This window comes from Octopus sinensis, linkage group LG12 (genome assembly GCF_006345805.1).
Source record: "Octopus sinensis linkage group LG12, ASM634580v1, whole genome shotgun sequence".
Lineage (NCBI taxonomy): Eukaryota > Metazoa > Mollusca > Cephalopoda > Octopoda > Octopodidae > Octopus > Octopus sinensis.
In genome coordinates this window covers 49,498,649-49,510,982 of record NC_043008.1, presented here as the reverse complement: position 1 = coordinate 49,510,982, position 12,334 = coordinate 49,498,649, and the positions used below count along the sequence as shown (strand labels likewise).

The window sequence follows — 12,334 nt, the reverse complement described above, 5'->3', positions numbered from 1 at the left end:
CCCTTCTCGACCTGTAGAAACGGTGTAGGTAGAAACTCTATAAGATGTACCCAGTGTAAGCCATGGACACATAAGAGGTGCAGCAATATCAAAGGAAGGCTAACTGGGAAGACAGTTTTGTATGTGGCTAATGCTCAGATGCTATAAACACTGAAAATGTGCAGAGAACAGCTTCTGTCACATTCCAGGGAGAAAAACTTGAAGTAGTTGATAGCTTCTGTAACTTAATGGACCAAGTCAATAGCAGGGGTAGATGCTCTGAAAGTGTAGCTTCTAGAATAAGAATAGCCTGAGCAAAGTTCAGAGAGATCCTACCTCTGCTGGTGACTTGGTCCCCTAGGTAATGGAAGCTATCAACTACTTGTAGTTTTTTCTCCTTGGAATGTGACAAGCTGTTCTCTGCACATTTTCAGTGTTTATAGCATCTGAGCATTTGCCACATACAAAACTGTCTTCCCAGTTAGCCTTCCTTTGATATTGCTGCACCTCTTATGTGTCCATAGCTTACACTGGGTACATCTTATAGTGAAAATCTTTTTGTACTGCTTCTCTATTTTATATAATTATGTCATTCATAGAATTACGACCCTGACGAAAGATTTTTTTTCCCCAATTGTTCAAGGTTCTGCTCAGTTTTTGTTAGAACACCTTGCCCTTCACCTTCATCGCTACTACTGTCCTCATTGTCATGTTCACATAATTCACCTCCATCATTGCTGCTTTCAATGTGCTCAAAGTTCACCGAAAAGTCACCCTCTGACAGCATATACACGTCTGAAACATCACTCTTGTCACCATAATCACTATTAGAGTCAAGGCCAGGATCCATGGAATCACTCAAATGCAAAATAAACTGAAAATATCAAGCTTTGGAGATCGTAGAAGCAAGCATAGCACAGAATACGAACTCACGACAAACGCTAAATCTTCATGCACACAAAAATATAGGGAATTGTTGTATTCATTTGGAAAGAGATTGCATGATGAATAATTAAGCCATCTTTCGGCTGAAATTTAATGTTGTACAATTTTTGAAATTCTGATAATCTCTTTCCAATTAAGAATTATGGTAAGTTAATTGACTATTTGAATCTGAATTTTTTTTCTTTTTATTTCAATAAAACGGGTGGGTGTTCTTGGCTCGCTTTGCTTAAATCAGTTTCAAAGAATCGGTTTTTATATTTTGTCACAAATTAGATACTTGTAACTAGTAACAGCAGGGAGGCCTAAGTCATTTTCTTTCACTAGTTAAGATATACTACTTATACACAGAGCAGGGTTTAATATGGTGTCTAGTCTTAGATCTTGTGACTTCATATATTTTTGTATTATTTATTTTGCAGATAGTTTCTATAACACTTTTACTACTTGTGATTTGCAGCTATGTAATCCTATCATATGGTTCTTCTCTTGTGTTCAATAAATTACAGTTTTTTTTTTTTTTTTTTTGAAAATCAATAATATTGTTATATAAGTGAATTGAGCATGTTTGGAACAGAACTGATGACATAAGTATTTCACTGGTTTTTGGATGGAGATTTTATGATGATTTTTTTCGGCTGAACCAGAATGATTCATAATCTTCCGAATTCTGATGGTCCCTTCCAAATAGTATAACATTTTATGCTAAAGGTAGAACTTAGTAGTCGCTTTATATTGTCCTCAGTTTCCTGTGTTTCGTTAAGATAGGAATTTGTTTACAGGTCAACTGGATATAAATAGAGAAGCAGTACAAAAAGATTTTCACTATAAGATGTACCCAGTGTAAGCCATGGACACATAAGAGCTGCAGCAATATCAAAGGAAGGCTAACTGGGAAGACAGTTTTGTATGTGGCTAATGCTCAGGTGCTATGAACACTGAAAATGTGCAGAGAACAGCTTCTGTCACATTCCAGGGAGAAAAACTTGAAGTAGTTGATAGCTTCTGTAACTTAATGGACCAAGTCAGTAGCAGGGGTAGATGCTCTGAAAGTGTAGCTTCTAGAATAAGAATAGCCTGAGCAAAGTTCGGAGAGATGCTACCTCTGCTGGTGACTTGGTTCCCTAGGTAACGGAAGCTATCAACTACTTGTAGTTTTTTCTCCCTGGAATGTGACAGAAGCTGTTCTCTGCACATTTTCAGTGTTTATAGCATCTGAGCATTTGCCACATACAAAACTCTCTTCCCAGTTAGCCTTCCTTTGATATTGCTGCACCTCTTATGTGTCCATAGCTTACACTGGGTACATCTTATAGTGAAAATCTTTTTGTACTGCTTTTCTATTTTATATAATTATGTCATTCATAGAATTACGACCCTGACGAAAGATTTTTTTTCCCCAATTGTTCAAGGTTCTGCTCAGTTTTTGTTAGAACACCTTGCCCTTCACCTTCATTGCTACTACTGTCCTCATTGTCATGTTCACATAATTCACCTCCATCATTGCTGCTTTCAATGTGCTCAAAGTTCACCGAAAAGTCACCCTCTGACAGCATATACATGCCTGAAACATCACTCTTGTCACCATAATCACTATTAGAGTCAAGGCCAGGATCCATGGAATCACTCAAATGCAAAATAAACTGAAAATATCAAGCTTTGGAGATCGTAGAAGCAAGCATAGCACAGAATACGAACTCACGACAAACGCTAAATCTTCATGCACACAAAAATATAGGGAATTGTTGTATTCATTTGGAAAGAGATTGCATGATGAATAATTAAGCCATCTTTCGGCTGAAATTTAATGTTGTACAATTTTTGAAATTCTGATAATCTCTTTCCAATTAAGAATTATGGTAAGTTAATTGACTATTTGAATCTGAATTTTTTTTCTTTTTATTTAAATAAAACAGGTGTGTGTTCTTGGCTCGCTTTGCTTAGATCATTTTCAAAGAATCGGTTTTTATATTTTGTCACAAATTAGATACTTGTAACTAGTAACAGCAGGAGGCCTAAGTCATTTTCTTTCACTAGTTAAGATATACTACTTATACACAGAGCAGGTTTAATATGGTGTCTAGTCTTAGATCTTGTGACTTCATATATTTTTGTATTATTTATTTTGCAGATAGTTTCTATAACACTCTTACTACTTGTGATTTGCAGCTATGTAATCCTATCATATGGTTCTTCTCTTGTGTTCAATAAATTTCTTTTTTTTTTGTTTTTTTTTTTGAAAATAAATAATATTGTGGCCTGTCAACCTGTGCCTGATGGCCACAATCATGGCCTGTCACACTTAATGTGTTAAAGTCGACACTGCTCCGCTAAACGCAGAAAATTTCTGTCTCACTATCAGCCAAAATGCACAAATTTTTTTATTTTTAAACCTCTGTAACTTTTTCTTCTAATTTTTTTCTCCAAAGCATCATACCTTCATAGCAATTAGACTGAAAGACTTTATTATACCTGATTTTCATATCTTTTACTGCCTTTTAAAACATGTATACTTTGTGAATGAAAAATCTATAGTCATTCAAGCAACGCTAACAATACAAAGGTTAGCCAGAAAAACACGAGTGAACTATATAATTCCAACAGAACATAATGCTTGTGCTCTATTACTAAAAGAGGGAACAGGAAGACAGACAAACTACAAATCCCTTCAGGTAGATGGCCCTTCTCGACCTGTAGAAACGGTGTAGGTAGAAACTCTATAAGATGTACCCAGTGTAAGCCATGGACACATAAGAGGTGCAGCAATATCAAAGGAAGGCTAACTGGGAAGACAGTTTTGTATGTGGCAAATGCTCAGATGCTATAAACACTGAAAATGTGCAGAGAACAGCTTCTGTCACATTCCAGGGAGAAAAAACTACTAGGGGTAAGAATAGCCTGAGCAAAGTCCAGAGAGATCGTACCTCTGCTGGTGACTTGGTCCCCTAGGTAACGGAAGCTATCAACTACTTGTAGTTTTTTCTCCCTGGAATGTGACAGAAGCTGTTCTCTGCACATTTTCAGTGTTCATAGCATCTGAGCATTTGCCACATACAAAACTGTCTTCCCAGTTAGCCTTCCTTTGATATTGCTGCACCTCTTATGTGTCCATAGCTTACACTGGGTACATCTTATAGTGAAAAACTTTTTGTACTGCTTCTCATATAATTGTCTTTCATAGAATTATGACCCTGACGAAAGATTTTTTTTTCCCAATTGTTCAAGGTTTTTGCTGTGTTTTTGTTACAACACCTTGCCCTTCCCCTTCATTGCTGCTTTCAATGTGCTCAAAGTTTACCGAAAAGTCACACTCTGACAGCATATACACGCCTGAAACATCGCTCTTGTCACCATAATCACTATTAGAGTCATGGCCAGGATCCATGGAATCACTCAAATGCAAAATAAACTGAAAATATCAAGCTTTGGAGATCGTAGAAGCAAGCATAGCACAGAATACGAACTCACGACAAACGCTAAATCTTCATGCACACAAAAATATAGGGAATTGTTGTATTCATTTGGAAAGAGATTGCATGATGAATAATTAAGCCATCTTTCGGCTGAAATTTAATGTTGTACAATTTTTGAAATTCTGATAATCTCTTTCCAATTAAGAATTATGGTAAGTTAATTGACTATTTGAATCTGAATTTTTGTTCTTTTTATTTCAATAAAACGGGTGGGTGTTCTTGGCTCGCTTTGCTTAAATCAGTTTCAAAGAATCGGTTTTTATATTTCGTCACAACTTAGATACTTGTAACTAGTAACAGCAGGGAGGCCTAAGTCATTTTCTTTCACTAGTTAAGATATACTACTTATACACAGAGCAGGGTTTAATATGGTGTCTAGTCTTAGATCTTGTGACTTCATATATTTTTGTATTATTTATTTTGCAGATAGTTTCTATAACACTCTTACTACTTGTGATTTGCAGCTATGTAATCCTATCATATGGTTCTTCTCTTGTGTTCAATAAATTGCAGTTTTTTTGTTGTTTTCTTTTTTGAAAATCAATAATATTGTTATATAAGTGAATTGAGCATGTTTGGAACAGAACTGATGACATAAGTATTTCACTGGTTTTTGGATGGAGATTTTATGATGATTTTTTTCGGCTGAACCAGAATGATTCATAATCTTCCGAATTCTGATGGTCCCTTCCAAATAGTATAACATTTTATGCTAAAGGTAGAACTTAGTAGTCGCTTTATATTGTCCTCAGTTTCCTGTGTTTCGTTAAGATAGGAATTTGTTTACAGGTCAACTGGATATAAATTAGATTCTATTTTGTATATTGTTACAAGAGAGCTTTTGTGTTTTATGGCCAATGAGGTTGTCTTCAAACTAAGGAGAGAAATCATCTTTGTTTATACAAATACATCTTTGAAATGTCTGTATAGTTGCCAAAAGCAGGATGATGAACATATAAATTGTAATTGCTGAATATGTAGTCATGATACCAGTATGTCATAGTGGCTGCTTTGTCCTCTGAAGGTTGATCAACAATCCTCAACCAGGGACCGACACCTTGCCCTTCACCTTCATCGCTACTACTGTCCTCATTGTCATGTTCACATAATTCACCTCCATCATTGCTGCTTTCAATGTGCTCAAAGTTCACCGAAAAGTCACCCTCTGACAGCATATACACGTCTGAAACATCACTCTTGTCACCATGATCACTATTAGAGTCAAGGCCAGGATCCATGGAATCACTCAAATGCAAAATAAACTGAAAATATCAAGCTTTGGAGATCGTAGAAGCAAGCATAGCACAGAATACGAACTCACGACAAACGCTAAATCTTCATGCACACAAAAATATAGGGAATTGTTGTATTCATTTGGAAAGAGATTGCATGATGAATAATTAAGCCATCTTTCGGCTGAAATTTAATGTTGTACAATTTTTGAAATTCTGATAATCTCTTTCCAATTAAGAATTATGGTCAGTTAATTGACTATTTGAATCTCTTCTGGATGTGTAATGTCAGCGTGCATACACAACAGAGTGTAAGCACCCTGAGAGAAAAGTTGGATTTAAGAAGCATCAGATGTGGTGTGCAAGAGAGACGGCTGCACTGGTACAGTTGTGTGTTGCGAATGAATGAGGACAGATGTGTGAAAAAGTGTCACACCCTAGCAGTTGAGGGAACCTGTGGAAGAGGTAGACCCAGGAAAACCTGGGATGAGGTGGTGAAGCACAACCTTTAAACATTGGGCCTCACCAAGGCTCTGACAAGTGACCGAGACCTTTGGAGATATGCTGTGCTTGCGAGGACCCGGCAAGTCGAGACCATAACAATTGCCTATGCCAGTGCTGTATAACCAGCCCATTTAAGATTACCCTTCAATCATTGGACAATAAACTATGCTTGCGAAGACCTGTTGAGGTAAGTGAAATTGCTGTCGTGGCTAATGACAGTACCACTTGATAGGCACCAGTGTCAGTGGAACATTAGAAGCATGATTCGAGCGTGATTGTTGCCAGGGCCGCTGACTGGCTCCTGTGCCAGTGGCACGTACAAAAGAACTATTCTAGTGTGGTCATTGCCAGTGCCGCCAGACTGGCTCCTGTGCAGATAGCACATAAAAAGCTCTATTTGAGCATAGCCAATGCCAGTACCGCCTGACTGGCCCTCGTTCCAGTGGTACATAAAAGCACCAACTACGCTCTCGGAGTGGTTGGCGTTAGGAAGGGCATCCAGCTGTAGAAACTTTGCAGATCAGATTGGAGACTGGTGCAGACTTCTGGCTCACCAGCCCTAAGTCAAATTGTCCAACCCATGCCAGCATGGAAAGCGGACATTAAATGATGATGGTGATGTTAACAGTTGTAAGCTTGACAATGAAATATTATGCTTTTCAATAGACTTCAAGACCAATTTGTTGCATATCAGTCTGTTTCTGTTATCTTTTGCTGTTTATATAATCAGGTCAGCACTGATACCAAGAAGGTACTCGTTCAAAGTTCTTTTTGTCTTTCATTTTGTGAAGAAATCCAGATTGTGGAAGTAAGAAAGCAGTTATATTTTTTCTTCATTTTGCATTACTTGTATTGCATATATTTGTGTATTTATATATATATATATGTATGTGTGTTTGTGTGTATGTATGTATATATATGTGTGTGTGTGTGTATGTGTACATATATATTTATATATGTGTATATATACATATATGTGTACATATATATTTATATATGTATACATATATATTGATATGTGTGTATATATACATATATGTGTATATATACATATATGTGTATATATACATATATATATACATATATGTGTATATACATATATATATACATATATGTGTATATATACATATATATATATATATGTGTGTATATACATATATGTGTATATATACATATATGTGTATATATACATATATGTGTATATATACATATATGTGTATATATACATATATATATACATATATGTGTATATATACATATATATATATATATATGTGTATATATACATATATGTATGTACATATACATATATATGTGTATATATACATATATATATATATATATGTGTATATATACATATATGTATGTACATATACATATATATATGTACAATTTCATATATATATGTATACTAGCAGTATTGCCCAGCACAACGTGGATTTCAGAGGAGAGTTTCGGGGAGTCGCTGACGATGTATCATGATGATCAAAAATTCGGCCTACTAAAATTTGGTTAAAGTGATTCAAACTGCAGACTCAACGCAAAATGGTCACATTTAATTCAAAGCGTTAAAAATGTTATGAAAACAATTTGTATCCGTTCACAAAGTTCAAACGATTAATACGAAAAAACCCTCCAGGCTACGTCCCGAAAATTCATTTCTTTGCCGAATTTCTACAATGTTTACAGTGATTCGTTTTTATATCTTGATTTTTTTATTTTTCATGCAATTTACGCGTGGTGAACACAGTTCACGTCAAACAGCTGACTGAGTAAAGTTCCCTATTCAATGCATGGGATAAGGCCTAAACAAACACATCGATGTTTCACTTGCGAGATGAATTTCGGAACAGAAATAGCGCAGTTCAATTTTCATTCGCCTAAACTTTAAGTGACCCATTTTTGGTGGTTCTACAATTTGTTGGCTAGGAGGAGATGTGCCAGGAAGTTACACAGATACACACACAGACACACAAGTTGAGTTTTATATATATAGATATGTATGTTGTTTGTGTGTGTGTGTGTATATCATCATCGTTTAGCATCCGCTTTCCATGCTGGCGTGGTTGGACGGTGCAACTGGGGTCTGGGAAGCCAGAAGGCTGCACCAGACCCAGTCTGATCTAGCAATGTTTCTACGGCTGGATGCCCTTCCTAACGCCAACCACTCCATGAGTGTAGTGGGTGCTTTTTACGTGCCAGACGAGGCTGGCAAATGGCCATGATCGGATGGTGCCTTTTACATGCCACTGGCACGTATATATATATATACACATACATACATACATATACACACACACACATGTATATATAGGAGTGGCTGTGTGGTAAGTAGCTTGCTTACCAACCAGATGGTTCCGGGTTCAGTCCCACTGCATGGCACCCTGGGCAAGTGTCTTCTAAAATAGGCTCGGGCCGACCAATGTCTTGTGAGTGGATTTGGTAGACGGAAACTGAAAGAAGCCCGTCGTATATATATGTGTGTGTGTGTATGGTTTGTGCCCCCAACATCACTTGACAATCGATGTTGGTGTGTTTATGTCCCCATAACTTAGCGCTTCGGCAAAAGAGAAGAATAGAATAAGGACTAGGCTTACAAAAAATAAGTCCTGGGGTCGATATGCTCGACTAAAGGCGGTGCTCCAGCACCTTTTCAAACTCCACTTGTCTAACACCCGTGGACATGTTTACTAAATCAGAAAACAGCACAGCTCCCATGACTTTCGGAAACATTTTTTCATGCTAAGAGTTGCTGAAGCATGGAACAAACTGCCGGCCTCAGTTGTTAGTTGTCGGAGCACTGCATCCTTCAAAACTTCCATGCTTCCTGATTTTCTGCCCTCCATACACACGCAAGCATGTATCTGACTCATACACTGTTCGCTTCCCAGACATTTGTACATTACTGCATATGCTTTATACGCACTGACTGACAAGTTGTGGTGCACCTGAGCACTGTATACAATAATTTCATTATTATTTATTTTATTACATTTTTACAAGTAAATGTTATCAGGAATTGTATTAAAAAATTGTTAAAGTATTTTGTGTTTTGTCGAGGTATGAGCAATTTATTGCTCATAAGCTTTAAGATCAAGATCTAATATGGAACGCCTCCCCACCACCGGGTCATGTGGACCTTGGTTGAGAACTGCTGCATTGAATGATGATGATGATGATAGAATCCTACTACTATCTTCAATAGTACAGGAAGCAATGATATGGCTGTCTGTGATAAGCACCGATGCTTGTTCAAACTGTTGCTTGATTAGCCAAAGCTTATCAAGAACCAAATAACAAGAAATGTATTTTCCTCATATGATTTCTGTTTTAACTGCTTCAATATTCTAAAGAAGGCCCTTCCCAACACCAACCACCTTACAGAGTGGACATAGCCAATGCTCCAAAATTAATTACTTCTGGATCTTATTGAATATTTTTTCACTTTCAGAAAATGGCTCTGAAAGGATTGACAGTTTTGGAGTTTGCTGGCCTGGCACCAGCACCATTCTGTGGAATGATTATGGCAGATTTTGGAGCCAGAGTGATTAGAATAGACCGTGTGAGTAAATTTATTTCCTAGTTTTTGTTTATTTTATTTATTAACTTTTTTTTTTGTACACTTTTAATTGTCTTTGCATCCATTTTGGAAAACATGGGGGTGGGGTGAGGAAGGGGACACTCACCAATCGAAGTGAACTCAATCCTTGCCTGAGAGGAAAGTCAATGTTGATCCTGGAGGCGTTTGAACTCATAATACAGAGAACTAGAACACCATTCTCTCTCTCTCTTTTACTTGTTTCAGTCATTTGGTAATGCGCTCGGTAATGCAGTGAAAGCACGAGATAAAAATATGACTACTGACATCATCATCGTTTAACGTCCGTTTTCCATGCTTGCATGGGTTGGACGATTTTGACTGAGGACTGGCGAACCAGATGGCTGCACCAGGCTCCAATCTTGATTTGGCAGTGTTTCTACAGCTGGATGCCCTTCCTAATGCCAACCACTCCGAGAGTATAGTGGGTGCTTTTTATGTGCCACTGGTACGGAGGCCAGACAGGCAATACTGGCAATGATCTCGCTTGAATCTTTTTACACATGGCACAGGTGCCAGTAAGGCGACGTTGGTAACGATCACGCTTGAATGGTGTCCTTTTACATGCCATGGCATGGGGGCCAGTCACTTGGTACTGGCAATGACCTCGCTCAAATCTTTTTACACATGCCACCAGCACAGGTGCCAGTAAGGCAACAACAATAATAATAGTAGTAGTGGTAGAAGTAGTAATTTATTGTCAGTTTTTATTGACAAGGGCTGGTGTATGATAAAGAGACAGATGTACAAATATATGCAATTTATGCACAATATGATAAACATATTATCAACGTCAGACTGAGTCCATCATCATCATCATCATCATCATCATCAACTTTTGAACATTACTGTCCTGAGTTCTGGAACTCACAGGGCCAGCTACCTGATATGAGGCCAGTTAACTGGTTACCATGTGACCAAGATCGCAGCATCCTCCTCGAAGAGGATGCCAGGTGGTCAAGTGTTATTCATTTACGGCTGAGTGGACTTGGAGCAACATAAAATGAAGTGTTTTGCTCAAGAACTCAATGCACTGCCCAGTTCAGGAATCGAAACCACAACCTTGTGATGGTGAGTGCAACCCTCTCATCCTTAGGCTATGCGACTTCACTGGACTAAGATCTGGGACCATTAAAACCAACTTCCATCCATTGAGGGAGATGCTCCTGTATGGCTAGAGGTCAATGAGTGCAACTGATGCAAGAAATATAAGATGCTTCTGTATTTCTGATTGATTTCCCTCATCTGTTGCAGCCTCAACCTCAGTATTCAATTGATACGTTGGGCCGTGGCAAAGAATCAATATGTGTTGATATGAAGAAGCCCAGTGGAACGCAGATAATCAAAAGATTGTGTGAGACGTCTGATGTCCTCATTGAACCTTTCCGAACAGGTAGAGTTTCTCTTATTCTTTTATTTGTTTTTTATTCGTTTCAGGCATTTGACCATGCTGCCATGCTGGAGCACTGCCTTTAGTCGAATAAATCGACCCCAGGACTTATTCTTTGTAAGTTTAGTGCTTATTCTATCGGTGCCTTTTGCTGAACTGCTAAGAAGTTACAGGGATGTAAACATACCAACATCGGTTGTCAAGAGATGGTGGGAGGACAAACACAGACACACACACATATACATACATACACACACACACACACAAGCATATACATACACACACACACACACACACACACACAAGCATATACATACACACACACACACACACCACACACACACAAGCATATACATACCACACACACACACACAACACAAGCATATACATACTACATACACACACACAAGCATTATACATACACACACACACACACACAAGCATATACATACATACACACACACACAAGCATACATACACACACACACACAACACAAGCATATACATACATACATACACCACACACACACAAGCATAACATACATACACACACACACACAAGCATATACACACACACACACACACAAGCATATACACACACACACACAAGCATATACACACACACACAAGCATATATACATACATACATACAAACACACACACAAGCATATACATACATACATACACACACACACACAAGCATATACATACATACATACACACACACACACAAGCATATACATACATACACACACACACACACACACAAATGATATATTTATACCTAATTATGATGTCTTTGAATTTTTACTCTCAAGAATATACCCAAGTGAATTTTTTGGCCTAATGCCACAGTAGAAGACACTTGTCCAAAGTGCATGCAGTGGGACTGAACCCAGACATATGTGATTGGGAAGTAAAAATTTTTACCCTATAGCTACCCCTCTTCCTATAGTCTCTTTATTTCTTTCTATGCTGATCACTCCTTTAAGTCTGCAAACTGCATAGAATATCCGTAACTGATAAGACCCAACAAGACTGAAGCATGTCTGTTACTTTCGTCAATTGCTTTTTTAAAGACATCAACATTTATTTTCCGAAAATATGGAGTTATCTCCCTTATTAGATGTAATCTTCTCCAATGATGTTCAAAAAATTATGTATGTGAAATCCTACTGTATGTGTACTTAGCATTGTCCTACTTAGTATGTGTACT

General features: G+C 37.7%; 1 protein-coding gene across 5 annotated transcripts in view; it reads left to right on the top strand.

The window, feature by feature from the left end:
* The window catches only part of LOC115218005 (alpha-methylacyl-CoA racemase), a 28,358-nt gene that overhangs the window by 6,045 nt on the left and 9,979 nt on the right, over positions 1-12,334 (top strand). The window contains exons 1-4 of one of the 5 annotated variants that reach the window (XM_036507933.1): positions 5,855-5,872; positions 6,861-6,938; positions 9,582-9,692; positions 10,983-11,121. In XM_036507933.1, coding sequence (XP_036363826.1) covers positions 5,870-5,872; positions 6,861-6,938; positions 9,582-9,692; positions 10,983-11,121 — 331 coding nt within the window. In that variant the 5' untranslated portion in view covers positions 5,855-5,869. Of the gene's footprint in view, positions 1-5,622; positions 5,873-6,739; positions 6,939-9,581; positions 9,693-10,982; positions 11,122-12,334 lie in introns of those variants that run through there. The other 4 variants (XM_036507935.1, XM_036507934.1, XM_036507932.1 and 1 more) reach the window with 4 other exon arrangements.